The 17,689-nt window shown below is 35.5% G+C and overlaps 1 protein-coding gene across 1 annotated transcript; it reads left to right on the forward strand.

Annotated features, from left to right (window-relative positions):
* Positions 1-14,636: 14,636 nt before the first annotated feature.
* On the forward strand, positions 14,637-17,406 carry LOC113069744 (E3 ubiquitin-protein ligase DTX3L-like). Its single transcript, XM_026242859.1, has 4 exons — positions 14,637-14,936; positions 15,159-16,106; positions 16,220-16,437; positions 16,570-17,406. The coding sequence occupies exons 1-4, from the start codon at positions 14,919-14,921 to the stop codon at positions 16,637-16,639; spliced, it is 1,254 nt and encodes a 417-aa protein (XP_026098644.1). The 5' UTR covers positions 14,637-14,918; the 3' UTR covers positions 16,640-17,406.
* The last annotated feature ends 283 nt before the right edge of the window (positions 17,407-17,689 follow it).

A 17,689-nucleotide genomic window follows, 5' to 3' on the forward strand; every position in this document is an offset into this window, starting at 1 on the left:
AATGAGATTATTTCAAATTGCTACAGATGTCCGTTACACATCGGGAACTTTTAATAATAACATTTACAAAAAATATAAATATAAAACTGGTTAATAGATTTATAAGTACACATTTGAATAGACTGATATTTCATAATAAAAATAGTGCTGTCAAACGATTAATCGCAAATAATCGCATCGAAAATACAGTACTGTGTATATTTATTATGTATAAATGAATACAAACACATGCATATATATATATATATATATATTAAAAATAAATATATACATTTATATATTAAATAAATCTGGACCAGCATGTTACTGTCTGGGGAATATATAAATGTAGAAACTTAAATATTTTCAAAATATATACTGTTTGTGTGTGTTTATACACATATAATAAATATACATGCTACATATACATGTATAATGTAAACAAAAACGTTTTATCTTGGATGCAATTAATCGCGATTCAAAATAAAGAGCACTATTGAATACAGACCATTGTATAATGCTTTCTAACTTAGAAATGAAAGTTATTTATTAATCATTATATTTATAAAGCTTGTTAGAATATTTAAAAAAGTGTTTTCAAGCTACTTAATTTTTATTGAAATTTATCAAAAATGACAGTACAGATGTTTTCAATGTTGCAAAAGATTTCTGTTTCAAATAAAGACTTTTCTTTTGAAATTTCTATTCATCAAAGAATTCTATTTTTTAAAAGTATAACAGGTTCCACAAAACTGCCAAAAATTCAGCTTTATCATCAAATGAATAACAGTTTAAGCTACATTAAAGTATAAAAAAAACATTATTTCGAGTAGTACTAATATTACACAATATTTACATATTTTAAATTCATATTTGCATGCATCTGAACTACTCAGCATCTGTTTAATGTTGTTAAAGTTGTTAATGAATTGTAAAATGTCTTTGCAGCTCATCTAAGATATATGACGGGAAAAAGATGAATGAAGACAATCAGTAAGTTCTGTCTACAGAACAGTCAAATGACTTATTGGTGTTTTATTATTTGCTTATGATTTGTAGAATACATATGCTTAGCTTATGAATACTGTAATTGTATGTATAAAAATATATGTATATATTTGTATATCGCCTGAATATTAAATAAAATATATGATAGTTACCCCAAGCAATTAAAAAAAAAAAATAGGATGAGAGACCGTAAGAGAAATATGTTTTATTTTTGTTGTTTTCATGATACAATTAATCTATATTGTTCTGATTGCTAAAAAAAAATACTGACCATGTACTATATATTCCTCAGCAATTTACAACAATTTATAGACATTGAAAGAAATGATCAGCCTTCCCATGGGGGATTGTTTTTATTTCGGTAAACCAAGAAAACTTTGTATCCATTTGGTTTTAAAATCCAACTTGGTGGATCCAATATGAAATCATCCTTGAAAGTTCTTGCGAGCACTTCAGTGCAGCATCTCGATGAGATGGAGATGGACATGGAAGCGCGGATGTGATCTGACAGCGGCCCGCCACACTAAATAATTGATTGGGCACTCAGCTGGCTGGAAAACTTATTAGCAGGGGAAAGGAAGCAGATGGTATGAAACTGTCATCTGGCAAAACAATAGCAAAAAAAGTAAGAGAAATTAACTCAAGCAGTCATCGCTCCCTAAGTTCTGCCACATACCCCTGCTAACACATGCACATATACTCGTACAACACTCACAGGAGGTGGGATTGCTGTCCGTATCACGGAGGTATTCCCTGTTCACATCTGGACGCCTCGTTCCTCGTGTCACCATTAAGTTTCAGGCGGTGCGTGGCTGAAGATTCCGGGCGGTTGTCCAGCTACTGTTCAACATGCTCGGATCCCTGAAGAAGCACTGCTGAAGGCAGCCATGGGCAACAGCGTGTCACAAATGCTGGATACGGAGTCTCCCAGATGCTGCCCTGGAAAAGACTTGTGTTCAGTTAGCACCTTGAGGGACTCCGAGCGTGTTCACTTTCTTCCTGCATGAAACAAATTGATTGTGTTACAAGAAGATTCATGTCCTGTGAAGTACTTCTAATAGTCGAGGGAACTTCATAATGATATTCTAAAACAATTTAACGCATAATAGCACAACAACTGCATAGCTTTTGTGCCAGCAGAGGAATTAAAAATTGTGATTTAAGGTATTGCTTTTAATTGCAATTCAGATCATGGCAACAGTTCATCTAAAGTTGCTGGTATGAAAAGAAAGCCAGCCATGATGCTGACCCCCCATTGCTACACCTAACCTTCACCAGTAATTGCAATGCGCTCACTCAAGCACAGTTTGGTTTACACCCATCCACAATGGTGCTTGTGGAGATATCTCAATATGTAGCACACATAATATCTCCTAATTAAAGAATAATTTCCAGTGTCCACAATGCTGCTTTTCATGCAGACATGAAATGGCTCTTCTTGTCCCAAGAGACTTGAAGTGGTGTTTTTATCTGACTCTGGTAAAAGTGAGCGTGTGTTTTCATTATGTAGTGGGCCACGAGGTTGCTAATGGATTTAGAATTTTTGACTGGCATGAATGTTTGATGCATGTATAACGGTTTCTGTTCAATGTTGTTCACCTGCTTCAGGCATGCTGCTGTTAATTATGAATCAAATTTTATTAATTAAAAACCATGATCTTTCATGAGGTTATTCTATTATATGCTCTGGTGAGGTTTTTTTTTTTTCTCATGTAAATATAACTTAAAAATGGTATGAATTTTTTTCTTTCTGTTAATAGGAATTTAAAGGGGTCATGAACTGAGAAATCAAAATTTCCTTAATCTTTTGAGATATTGTATAAGAGGTCATTGTGCTATAAAACATCCTGTATGTTTCAGAGCTCAAAACTTTGTCATTAGTATAAAAACAGGTTATATTGAAGGCAGTCTGCCAAAATGACAGCTTTCGGAAGGTTCTACTCTTTTGCAATTTGTGTTTACAAGAGAGGTGAAGTTGCAGGCCTACACAGAAACCAAACAATTAAGATGCAGTGGCAAGTTGTGGAAAAACAGTGTTTGCGTTGCCTTTCTTCTAATCCCAATGTTAGGAATGCGGGAATTAACTTTATTTTCAATAAAGATTCAGACTGCGTCAGTAAGAACTTGGTCCCTTTTTCACTTTATTTTACCACGGATTCATTTACAAACAAGGCATAATTCAACACGGGATTTTCAAAAAGATTCAAACTAAAAGCTGATGCTGTGCTGACTATATTTCTATCTGGCAATACAGCTATTGCTTCGTCTCTTCTTAGATAGATCGTTTGATATGTATTGAGTTATTTATGCCTTTTTTACCTAAATCAGAGCAGTGTCAAGCTACAGTCATGGTCAAAAGTTTTGGTAGTGACATAAATTCTGTTTTGCAAATTCTGCTGCTTCAGTATTTGTAGATTATTTTTCCACGTTTACTATACTGAAAAACAAAGATAAGCTTATCATAGGTTTTAAAGGCTTTTATTGGCAAATATATATATATATATTAAGGTAATATGTACAGTGTTGACCCTTGTTCTTCATAACCTCTGCAATTAGCTCTGGCATGCTGGATATTAGCTTCTAGGCCAAATCCTGACTGATGACGATCCATTCTTGCCTTATTAGTTCTCAAGAGTTGCCCCCACATTGTCCTCTCGCCCCCTGCTCTACACATTTTGTATGTTTCTTTTATGGTTTCAGATGTTTGTTCTATTTGAACGCAAGTGCCCTGCAAAGTGGACATCACAGGATATTCTGCCATGATTCCAGGTTAAAGTGAACATATATGTTCCATTTAAAGTGCATTGAAGTGTCAATGTGCAGGACAAATCCGTGAATGAATGTTCCGAATGAGGCAAACTTCAACAGATTTCCCCTGCTCAGGGAGTAGGGAGCAATGAACACTGTGTAGGGACCATGTCAATGGGAACACAGTTTGTGCACGAAACTCACTTCTAACGAGCTGATTATCTGAATTAGGTGTGTTAACAAAGAGAAACATGGAAAATATGGAGAGCTGGCCAATCACAAAGCACTGGATAGCTGGCCAATCAGAGCAAACCTAGCTTAAGCAGAAACATTTGCAAAACACAAAATTTATGTCACTACCAAAACTTTTGACCATGACTGTTTGAGCAATACACTGTCAAACATACACAACTATTAGCTTATCATAGCAGTCTACAATCTGCCACGCCTATTTAAACGTAGAGTTTTGATGAGGGGGTTAAAACAGAACAGAAAATAGCTTATTACTTCTAAATTATGTTTATGTAAAAAAAAATATAAATAAAAAGGCAATTCATGACCCTTTAACAAGGCTGATTTCCTATCTCTAAAACAATATGACTTCATCGACCATATATACATCCCATATGCAAAATGAACACAAAAAACACTATTATTTTTAGATATTTATAGAGCTGAATGAGTGGTCAGGGACATGTCAGTCTCTTTTTTAGTTTGTGTTGATGAGACGTGACAGACAACCAAGGGTCTCTGCATGGCAGGAAGCCCACTTATGGATAAAAATAAAAATAAAAAACCTTCAGCTGCAGCATTAGTAACTCTCTTCGGCTGCACCTTGAAACTTTTTTGAAACTTTTTTTTTCCCCCAAGGTTATATATTCATCCATGCATTTGTACAGTAAACGTGTCAGTTTTTTAATACCAGCAACTGTTAGAAAGGATTTAACATGCACACAGTATCCCTGATTTAATGCTTCATGCATCACACACAGAAGACGTTCCTCTTACAGTAATAATAGACTTAAAGCTAACTGTAAAAGGAGTCATATAACTGGTGAAAAGTTGGTTTTCTTCCATCTTTCTACAGTATTTCTATTTAATATATGCTGTTTCATATAAAAAAAATAAAAAAAAACTTTCAAATAATAAAATTCTCATCAAATGCAAGTGTAGGCAGCAAACATATGCAGTACTTTCAAGAAATGTTTAATCTGCAACAAAAGAGGGAAAATAACAACTGTACACTATATATGTGTATATATATATATATATATATATATATAGTATTTATAAATGCACCCTACAATTAGATTTCATATTATTGATTAGTATAATTCAGATCACCTTCAAAAGAAACTATTGCTCACCATAGTTCCATATTTTTCAATCCATGCTGTTCAATCCTGAAAGCAAGCAGTCTTAAACACACAGGGATCCTTCATGTTGTGCTAAACCATTTTATAAACCACTATAGAGAGAATGGGACTAGTTTCTCTAGACTTTCCATCGTTAATTCCATTCACTTCAGAAGCAGAAAGAGAAGAAGAGGCCCCAGTAATCTTTCACTGTTTTCAGGGGTTTCATTTGTGGAAGTTACTATGGAGACTATCTGCAGTCTTACTGATGTAGCCTTTACTTAAAAGCTGTCATCGGGGGTAAGTCCATTTGTAAATTTGTCTCCAGCATACTCAGAGGGACAAGCACAGCTCCTCTTACAGACCGTCTTAACTATTAGTCTAAACATAACATTTGTCAGCATGTCATTTCAGCACCTTAATGCAATTGCTTCAAGTTTTTCTAACATGGCGTTAGAAGCCAAGGGTGAGGAGCAAGTCCTTTTTTCCTAACAGGAGGATGTCTGTTCTTTATCAGACTGCGCTTGGACAAGAACATTTACCAGGCACCAAGTTACTGGACATAGATTAAAGATTGACTAATATATCAGGATTTCATTGTCTCTTAAGATTTCTGCCAAAAAGAAGCATTCTGTTATTGATTTATTCACCCTTACCTTCATCCTAACCCCATATTATAGTGATTTTGATTTTTTTTTAAAAGGAAAGAAAGAAAATTACAAGTATTACAAAGATATCCTATTGCTTTATAAGACTTGAAATACGAAGGTGCTTCCAAGCATTTCTTTTTGTGTTCCTTAGAAATAAATAAAACGTGTGGAACAGCATAAGGGTAAGTAAATAATGACACAATTTCAATTTTAGGTATGGTTTTGACTATTCTGAATGAGTTTGGAGTAAGCTGAAAGATTTTGTTTATGGTGTTGTGTAAAATAAAACACCTGTAATAGAACCTTATTTGCTTTTTGTGCAAGTACATGTATTTAAAAGGTTTCTAAATCGAGAAGGACTGCCCAGCTCTAGACCACCTTCAAACCCCCACCCATCCATATGGGATCAAGACAGTGTTCATTCCCATCACTCCTCTTCTGACCAGTTGTTATGTCTCACATCCAGCTGTTGCTTTCATCTGCTGGTTGACATGGCTTTGAGAATAGACAGCAGCATACTCGCCTGATTTAATGTATTGCCATCCATTAGTCTAATATAACCTTAATTCTATTGTTTGTTATGGATATGTAAGACATATAAAGCAAAACTGTACATATGTTTTTTAGTAAAAAAAAAAAAATTACCTTTGCAACAGGGTGGCATTTCTGTAATGCAGACCCCTTCAAATAAACATTTGTCTTCATTTGTTAAAGAGCAATGCAAAATGTTAGAATATTTCATTAAATTAGTTTCAAATGTAGATAAAATAAAATAATAATAAAATAAAAAAATAATGTAAAATATCACATAGAAATTGTGCATTTATTTTAAGAAACAGCCACTATTATTGATGTAATGATATAGATATAAAAGACAGATGTCCACAGTAAGTGAGTAGAAGTGTAAGATATTAAGAACCTATCAGTAAAAGCCCAGCACATTCAGTGTTCCATTTGACATTTCAGATTCAACAGTCCTGTGCACATATACATAATTACCCCAGCAGTAATAGCGGTTCTGCATTAACCAAACACCATTTCCAACTGCATCAGTCATTACCACTTTGAATTTTCTACTTAGACTGATGGTCTGATTTTGAATCAAATGGGAGAAACGCTCTCGACAAATGCAAATGCATAAGATTAAGGCACACCGGACACTCAAGGACCATAACCTTTTAGTGTTATTCTCATATTTTGAGTTTTGAATGAGCTCATTTGAACTAAATTTCAAAGAAACTGCACAACTTTGTTGAACTTTGAGATTTACATTTGTGATCATTTCCATTTAACGCATATTTGAATTGCAGATTTGTCCTGTGTACATATATATATATATATATATATGGAGTTTATATATATATATATGCATGTATTTAATAAGATTAATAACAACATTTAACTCATTTGCATAATCAAAGAGCCATAATCACTAATTAACAGAGAGCTTTTAATAAAAGCATAAACATTCTCCCCTAAATCATTTAGTCAACTAAAAAATAAGTTGTAGGGTCTAATGTTATTTATTTATTTAGCCTCAAGTGCAATCAATTAATCTGCATGAAAAATAATCAAGTCAACTAATTATCCAGAGGAGAAGGATTAGCCTTTTTCTCTGACTCTTAAGAGACATGTTCGCTAAAGTCTGCTTTGTCTGACATAATTGAGACCCAAATTTCCGGAGATGACTTTCTCATTAAGCAATGTCTCCCTTTAGTTTATAATACAATGTATTGTTTTATTTATACTGAGGTAAAAAAAAAAAAAATTGTTTTAAAAAATACTTTCAATGTGCTATATCTCATTCAGTTTTTTTTATTTTTTATTATCAACAATAATATGTTTGTCCTGTTTTGGAGGGAGGAGATATTTTGGATGTTTGCGTGCATGTGACTTCATCATTCAGTGATGACCATATTTTGTTAAGCCCCATTGTGTGAGATGCTTTTCTGTATAGATGGAAGCACGTAACCACATATAAGCTTCTCTGAAGACCAAGTGCTCTGAGAGGTGTGGGGATATTGTACAGACTCAGGGGTCATTCTGAGGTTAGCAACGTTCAAACCCACTGCAATTTTTTTCTCTCTTTCCCAGACACACGCATCTTCTATTCATTTTATTGGCTTTAAGAAACTGTCACTATTTGCATTGTAATTTGACACATAAAAGGAAAAGGTTGAAAATGTAAGATTCTTATACAAGGTGTTTCAAGTATGGAAATCATGGGAATCTACTGTATTTAATCTTTGAGGATCAAATTATATAGACACTCTAAAATAGAGAGATAGCAATGCTAAGCCTGGCAGTCACATTACAGGCTGACAGTGAAAATGGCTTCTACGTGGTACGTCTCCTGTCACTGAACAATGTTTCAGACCATTCCCAAGGTAACAATCATATAGATGGATTCACCTAAGCTCAAGGCTACTCCTCTTAGATTTAATAGGCTTTGGATCTCTTCTTTAGTTTTCTAAAGTATCCATCTCAGTTTAATATATGGGATTCAGTTGAGTCTTCAATGTTTGCCTTGTTTGTATGTACATTAAGCAGCTCTTACAGCGCACACATTTGGAGTCATCGTCGGCTTAAAAATGTACAGCATAATCTATAAATTCCTCACGACTGTGATCTGAATCTGAACATGTAGAACGTTTGGACAAATGGCACATCCAGATTTAAAGAGGAAAACACATATCTCAGATGCTAATGATAATAGGGATGGTAATTATTCTGTAGTTATTCTGTAATGCATAATAGTGGGTGGTTGATTATGATTTCTTAAGAAAAAAGGAAAACAAATATGTAAACAAGCATGTGTTTCATACATTTCTATTAGCTATTGGTCACAACGCTAGCAGGAATCTGGTGCTTCAAAAACAGTTTTCTTTACATTACTTAATTGTTAAGTGTTTGTGATCATTAAGAACCAGATGCCTAGTCACAAATAACTCCTACTAAGCAAGCTCCTGTAGCTTCTAACATGGACCAAAAATGCATAAATTCTCATGTTTTGGACAAAGTAGAAGCATCTTTAATAATAGAGTGTGCGTGGGGGGGGGGGGGGGGGTTGTTGGGGGTATTTGGCTGACTTCAGAAAGAAAACCAAAAACACATAAATATGTATAATTATCTCTATTATTCTCATGGACCTCTTTTTCATATAAAGGGTTTAAAAAAAACAGCAAGGCAAAACAACAACATAATTAAGCCCCCCTCCACCCCCACCCAACCCCACCCCATCACCCCACTGCCCCTGTCATATTTAGATCAGATTAGCTGTCCCTTTCTGCTGTCTGTTGTCTATCCTGCTTATAGTGTCCATTGTCTGACACCAATATTTAGTCTGCTTTGAGGTCTATGGGCATCAGGAGGTCATTGTGGACGTTCTGTAGGAAGATACTGTTACTTATTTGCAAAAAATTTAAAATAACGGCAACTTTAGTTTCAGTGTCAATAATTATTTAATATTTTGATGCAATTAATACAACACGTAGCATAATAGCCTAATAAAAAAATATAGAAATAGGTTAAATAAATAAAATATATATATATATTAATATTATAGGCCTATATACAGTGGCGGCTCCAGACAATTTTGATTGGGGGGGCAATGGGGGGGTCCTGGTCTTTTCAAGGGGGTCTCATGAAAACCAACAAAAAATACAGTGGACATGGCTAATAACTGCATATTTCTGCTACTAAACAACAAAAACACCTTTGCAATGTAAACAAATGACAGGCTACATTTGTTATTCATATCCTTCACACTGCACTTTCATGTCAGGTATATTATGCGTTTTTATTGACATTGATATTTTTACATTTATTTCCAGATAGATATTATTGAGTTTACAGGCTAAAGTGGTCTTGCTGTTGTAAACACTGTTGCTATTGTAGAAAAAATATTTGCATCACATTTAAAATCTGAATTGTTTTTATTTTTATAATGATAATTCAGAGAATGAGAAAATCTGAATAAGCCTTACCAGTGTTGTGATAATTATTTTTACGTGTTAAAAATAAATAAGTACTGTAATATAATAAAAGTTTATTCAAATAACATAAAAAAGACCCCTCGATGCCTGTGAAACTTTTCTCCCTCAAACAGCACGCTAGTGTTACTTCTACACTACAGGCTACACACAGCAATATAAACAACGTATCTGCATGTTCTCACATCACATCGTTCTTGTAAAATAATAATAAGTAAATAAACACCAAAATCACTTCGCTGAGAATGAAACACCACTTACCAGCTGCCACGATGTTGAAAATATCCTCTAGCAATTAAAAAATGCGCGTGCAGCATGAGGAATCTTCCCGGTTGGATGAGGTCGTTGTCAGGTGAAAGGTCATCATGTTGGTCATTTTATTAACGGCTAAATTATTATTAATAAATTGTACTAATATTATGATTGGGCGTGGGCAGGCATTCACAAAAGTTTATGTTATTACAAAAAAAAATTGATGAAATTTTGCTTTGACAAAAGGGCACTTAAGGGGCAAAGGAGCAGGTGCTCAAATGAACCGGTTCTTTCGGACAATTCGATCAAATAAACCAGCTGAAAAAAAAAATGGTTCACCGGTTCTTTTGCGCTCGATGTAATGCCGTCATTGGCGATGATTGCCCTTCATTCAAGCCTTTGGTTTACCCGCGCTTATAACATTAGCACAGAATCAGTTCAGAATCAATCACCAAAAGAATCAGTTCGGTTCAGATGCGCTCTGTGTCAGTCTGCTTCACACTGAATCACGCATGCGCAGTTATCATCAGCTCATCGGTTCTCGAATCGGACGCGTCCGACAGAAACGGTTCTCGGTTCAGTGTATGAATAAATGTCGAAATAATTATTGTTTATTATGTTCTGCGTAGTTTGAAGAGAAACATTTTTGGATCTTTATCCCGAATATATATATTTTTTAATCAGGAAGAGGCTGGGGGGTCAAATGGGGGGTCAAGGCATTTTTTGGCAGGGTCTTGAGACCCCCCAAGACCCCCCCTGGCGCCGCCGGTGCCTATATATATATATATATATATATATATATATATATATATATATATGTAGGTAAAAATATTAGTGTTGAGAATATATATATGTAGGTAAAAATATTAGTGTTGAGAATTTTTTTTTTCTTTAATATAGTGTTCTTTTAAAAAGAGCATTCAACTATGCATGCATCAAAAGTAGGCTATCTTAATTTTAGCCTGCGTAATTTCCGAACAGAAAATGGTTGAAGGAATTAGGCTAGGCGACAGTCTGATGGGCTATATAGTCCGTGATAACATTCAGGTTGGATTGTGAATCTAACGCAGAAGGGCATCTTGATGTGTGCCCCTTTTGTCATATGCATTGTGGCCGCCTGGATGCTTTCAAGCAGCCGAGTTTTCGTGATCAGATTATGAATTGTAGCCTACTTAATCCTCCCCGATCTGCCGACGTCTTTCTTGGTTCAATATTACTAATGTACATTCTATTGGCTGCCTTTGACAGATGTCTAGATCTCCCTCAATCCGATTCCACATAATACTTTCACTGCCATTAAATCCACACTGGTGGCCTTTTTTGGGATCCGTGCTATCTGAGGACTGGCAGTGATGCTTGGACCGGGGCATTGCTTGATATTTTCCGCTGTGAGACATGCGTTTGCAGACTCAGCGTCTTTTTAGCAACGCAGTGATTTCCAGCATTTTGCGCAAATCGATAAGAGTGAAACATAAATCTGCCAGCATGTCAAGACGAAATGTAAATAATGGTTCAAATGGAAAAGAAAATGTACACCTTCATTTTGTTATGCGAACAGTCTACAAAAACTATTCTTAATAGAATAATTCTAAATCCGCGAAATATAGCCTATGTAGTCGATATCATTGGTGGTTTTGCTTTTAATAGATTAACAACAGCTAATATTAGCTATTTCTTAATATTATTAATAAGCTAATATGATTCTGTTAAGTTTATTATTTAATAGTATTTAACTAACAAAAGTTACTTGTTATATTAGGCTAGTAGTAGGCTAGGCTAACCTATACTTCAAGATTTTAACTCAAATGAGCGCTACAAAATACTAGCTGATATGCACATTATAGGCTACGTGTTATTCATTAAATAGCCATTCTGACCGCATCAACCTTAATATAAATTGTCTTTTAAGTGTCCCGCTAACTTATAAAAATAGTATATTTTATTCCTCACAACACTATTTCACCCTGTTGTAACCTAAGTCTAATCGCGCGCTCTCAATATAAACGTGCCTGCTTTATGTTCAAAAAAATGACTGAATTAAATGTTTTTATTAAAAACGATTTTTTCTTCTGGAAATTCTAAAGGGAAAAAAAAACTCCTATTATCAAACCCGTTATGTGTAAATAGACGCCTGCCCTGTCCAAATATAGGCTTCCTATCTTACAGATGCTATCACTATTTCAGAGTGCGTGGGAAATGCACAACTCTTTTTTCTTCTTTACATACCCTGGACAAACATTTTTTTATTTATTTTATATTTTTTTGCAATAATATCAAAACAAATGAAGCACTCTGGTAAAGTAATTTTAAAAGTTTCGTGCGTATCCTAACATTGAAGTGAATACGAAAAAAAGAAAAAAACTAAAACAGCGTCTTAACTAAAAATGAAATAATAATAATAATAATAATAATAATAAAATAATAAGATAACAAAATCTCAAAGAATAATACAAGATGAAGAAATGAAAAGGTCCCCAACTAATAAATAGATTAAAATATCTACTTTCTCTGGAGGCAAGCATACATACTGTGATAAACGGGAGTCGGTTTGGCTGGCTGTCCTCCTGTTTTCACAAATGTCCCAAAGAGTCGTTGACAAGTCGTCTTGTACGGACACATAATTTGTGTCATGTGCAGGTGGCCGATTGTGTGATATCCGACAGGAGCATCTCAATGGTGAAGTCTCACTCCAATTAGGGTCCCCTTTAAGAATTTCATGTTAGCCAGACGTGCAAAGCCACCAACAGCTAACTTAAAAACAAAACATTTAACTCGAAATATTTTTTCCTCTGCCCATTTACAGCCTTAAGTTTAATGTAAATGAACGCAAACAGCAATGACTCGGTGCAGAAGAAATGTGGGTTTTGGGTGACAGTTGTGTCTGCGTGTCGTGTAGTAGGCAAAGTGCTATATTCCCCCCTGGTCATAAAGGCAAAACATTAAGAGAAGGTGTTGTAACAATCGATTTTGGCATGAATTTGCTTGATGTGTGTTGTCGAAATGTAAGTCTAACTGCAACCTTATTACTAAAAAGAAGATTGGTGTTATTAGTTAGACCCAAGCATGAACTCTTCTGCCATCTAGCGATCAAGTAAACAGAGGCTGCCTTGTTAAGTTATTGTGAACTACTCTACTGCCATCTATTGTACTTATGTTGAACATCGTCTAAAAGTGTGCAGTAGTCTGCTGGTCTGAACAAGTCACCTCTCTGGACGGTTTATTATTTATAGCCCTCAAGAAAATTTACATTTAGCTGATTTGGAAAAGAAGTGACTAAAAACCCATTATTAAAAAAAAATTAATTTGGATTTTTTTTCAACGTCTGTTTAATGCTGGGTTTTAGTCTTTATACTTAAAAGGACTGATTATTTAGGTTTTGGGGTCTTTTGTGGTGTTCTTGTGCAGTGATGCCTTGATGCTAGCTGCTGGACCTCTCTGAAGATGTTTTCCTCTCTGATGAGTCCCTAATGATATATCTTTGAGGGGGAGGGGTCTCTGGCAATGTGTTTGTGGGCTTCCGGTGGGTGTGTGGTGGTGGTAATGCTGTTGAATGGTTTAATGATGTCATATTCTCTATATTATGTATCTGCATCATGCTCAAGTACATTTTGTTTTTACAGCAGCTCTGACTAAGTTTTTTTTTTTTTTTTTGTGGATGGTGAGCTAAGTGGACATTTAGCTGGTTTGCACAACCTAAAGGGACATGATGACAATTATTTTAAGGGAAGATTACACATCCTGTTAATCATTGACAGAACTGATCATTAAATTCAGCAGTTCTCTTTTTAAAATGTTTGCTTCTGCCCAAGAAAGGGTTTTTATTTACAGCACCAAATAATAAATTATCTTTATAGACATTCCGGGGACACCTGAGACTTATTTTACATCTTGTCAAAAGGGAAATAATAGGACCCTTTTAAAATAAAATGTGAATGGGCTTGGGGTAAAAGTGATGATGGATAGTGGTATCCATCCATCCATCTATTCTCTAGACTGCTTGTCCTCCATAGGGTCGCAGGACACCCCAGACAGATGGCCAGTCCATCACAGGTGAGCGAAATTTGACAGGAATAAATATTGTCAGATGACCAAGCATATAGTAATCTCTTTTGACATAAATGTATATGCATAATTTAACTCGTGCGCAGAAATAGGCTTGTGTTGCTCTAGTTCACAAGAGAGGACCGAGAGCGGGACGTGTGTAATTTATATTATTCTTGGTGAAACAAGGTCTTTTTACCTGAATGGACCTCTAACTCCCTCTTGTGGTGTAAATGTTTTTCTACGTTATCATAAGTGAGGGTGTCGTCTACTCGACGAATAATGCATACATACAACTGTTTACTTTATTCAAAGCAGGCTGCTGCTCTTTTGATATTATTACAATCAGTATGGACGATTTTCTAAATGACTAATTTCGATAACGATACTCGTATACATTAACTGGTCTTTTAGATTATTCTGTTAAGTGGGTAGAATTACCTACTTAATTTTTTACAAAAATAGTTTAAAACCGTATCTTTGTAATTAAAAACTAACTGCAAAATATTGTTTTTGACACCGCATGTGTTAACTCTGGACGGAGGAAAACAGGCTAGTGTTATATTCCTTTGGGGCGGGTTTTGAGGAGGCCTTGGACTGTTTTTTACTAGGACCTGGCAACCCGATAATGACTTCCTGCTTGAAAAAGTGAAACAAACTGCAGTGTGTATTCAAAAAGTGTCAACAGTGTCCTGGGGACACTGTGATTATATATTGGACGAAACGAAAAGCGCTTCAACTTGTTACTAACGTTACTCTTTAGAAAACAATGCATAACTTTATCGTTTTACTGAAACAAACTTATTGACGTTTACACTAGCTCTTAGCTCGTTTCGTTCCCGCTTTGTTTAGATTTCCCTGACAACTGAACGACGCCATCAGTGGAGATCGAGATGACGAGCCTGCCACAGGTGAGTTTGCTAACAGTCATGCTAAAACCCTGTCGACGATATTATTTATCAGTTAAGGATTTCATGTCACGACTCCAGTTACTTAAAATGTGTACTGTTTATTAGTGTCTTTAGACGTAAGCGTGACGTCAGTCAGTTCTTAAAAAAAGTCCTGATTTTAAAACCAATGCAGATACCATGTAAATAAATCAGCTATGATTGTTATTTTCAAATTCATTGCAGATATTCACTGCAGTGATACTGCACCCGCCAAATTCAGTTGCAAGCAAAAGCAAGACTACTAAACACAAATCTGAAGACGCGTATGGTGTTGCCAGCGGCTCGTTTCGAGAGGCTGAAGATATGTACAGGAGTACAATTGTGCAAATAACACGTGATGGAAGTAGGGATCTCAGAAAAGAGGAGAGACCAGCTCAAAGTAACTCTTTAGTAGTTGAACAAGTTGAGGTTGATGGCATTGTTATGGATTACATTGAAGAAATGAAACACAAGGAACTTGACATAATTGAAAAAAGGAATGCAGTTCTCATGAAGCGAGATGATAGATACGTGACCTTCATATCTCCGTCTGGTAAGCGCGTTCACGCTCAGTTTGCACGAGAACAGTTTATAACATTGTATCAAAAGATTGCAACGGGGCTGCAAACTAGGACATACGATTACAGTCGAGGACTTGTTGCGCGTTGCCAAGCAGAATTTCCAGAACTCCAAATCACTCGTAAAGATGAAAGGCGATTGCAACTGACTGGCAACTTCATAAGCCTTGAAAGATTTGACACATTTCCCAATGGCAGTACACGGACATATTCACACTACCAAACCCCAAATAAAACAAAAGTCAATGACACACCTTACACGCAACCTGTGAAACAACAGACATCAATAGACCAAGCCAAAGATGAGACGTGTCCAATTTGTTTGGAAACAATCAAGATATCTGAATCCACAGTCTTGCCTAAATGTAAACACAGATTTTGTAAAGACTGTTTGGAGAGAGCTTTCCATGTGAAGCCAACTTGTCCGATATGTGGAGAGATATACGGCAGTCTTACAGGGACGCAACCAAAAGGAGGAACCATGACTGTCTCATCGGACAGATCCTCTCTCCCTGGATATGAAAGATATGGTACAATAATAATTAACTACCATATACCAAGTGGATATCAGGGGGTGAGTACAAATGCAATGACATGCAAGATATTCATTTGCTTTAAGCTGTTCGTTATGACAACAATCAGTTACACAGTTGAAATGTTGCCTTTTGATTACCTCATACTCTGCAGGATGAACACCCAAACCCAGGCATGCCGTACCAGGGTGTGTCCCGCATAGCTTACCTCCCTGACTCAGCAGAGGGGAATAAGGTACTGAAGCTTCTGCAGAGGGCATTCGACCAGCGGCTCACTTTCACCATCGGACGCTCATCTACCACTGGACACAACAATGTGGTGACCTGGAATGACATTCACCATAAGACGTCTCGTTATGGTGGGCCAACCTCGTGAGTACACAGTTTGGGTGGTGTCATCATTTTTGGGTGGTTGCCTTCTCTGAGACAAGCCCTTTTATTTTTAGCAGTGTTTAATATACAGTAGTTCTCATAAGTGTCGTAATTATGTTTTCTTCTTTGCAGTTATGGTTACCCAGATCCAGATTACCTGAAACGAGTACAAGATGAACTGAAAGCAAAAGGAGTCGACTAACAACCTTTTAATCAGTTCAGACACCATTATTACAACCAGTAGTCATTTTAAAACAGGGACAAGAATAAAGTGATATTGTAGTCTTGTGGTCACTAATCAAGGTCAAGCACTTTTCTTTCTTTCTTTTTTTTTTTTTACAGGCATTCTTAATGTTTAACACAGTTTTGAATGTAGGAATCTCATGTAGCAGTATAAGAGAAACTCCACTGCACTACCTTTTCATTGCTTTAACATTGTTTTTTACACAGATGTTTGAACATATTACTTTAATGTCTTTTGCAGCATCACGTGTGTGACGGGACAGCATTTTCTATATGTCCCTAAGAAAATCTACTATTATGATGTTATGCATGCAGTATAACTTGTTTGTGCTTTTAAATGAAACCTTATTGTTTCATCTCATTATGATCAAATCAGATCAGTTTTACTTTAAAAAATAATCATTGCTATATTATATTGTGATTAGAGTTTTTAGATAGATGATCATGCAGCAAAATTAAGTGTCATGTAGTGTATAGAGAGTTATAGTGCCAGACAAAAAAAAAAAAAACTGCAACGTTCATGAGAAACTTTAATCAAACAAAAAACAGGTCATTTTAGTAACACTAAGCCATTTCCATTGGTATCCAGTTTTTTATATTAACTTATTTTTTTTCTGGATCATTTATTGTTTACCTTTTTGATTTTGGTGGATTGTAGTATTAAAACTTAGATGAAAGATGCTAAAGTGTACATGAACAAGAAATAAATCCAAATGGTTCATCAAATATTGTTTTTCCCCCTCTCAGAAAGATGCTACATTGCAGAAAGATTTACTGGTATTTAGGCATCATATACAAATAATAATAATAATAATAGATGACTTACCTGGCCCAAGTGTCCTGGCTTTTGGCCAACTTGAGTCAATGATTAGCCTGTTCTAGCACTGATTTACAGAGGTACAGCTAAATTAGTTACATATAACATTTTATGAGAAAAACTGCAATAGGAACACTGGAAAACATTTTTTTTATTTGTGCTTTAGAGGGAAGACACTTGAAATTAAATGGC

The sequence above is a fragment of the Carassius auratus genome, unplaced genomic scaffold (genome assembly GCF_003368295.1).
Source record: "Carassius auratus strain Wakin unplaced genomic scaffold, ASM336829v1 scaf_tig00002512, whole genome shotgun sequence".
Taxonomy (NCBI): domain Eukaryota; kingdom Metazoa; phylum Chordata; class Actinopteri; order Cypriniformes; family Cyprinidae; genus Carassius; species Carassius auratus.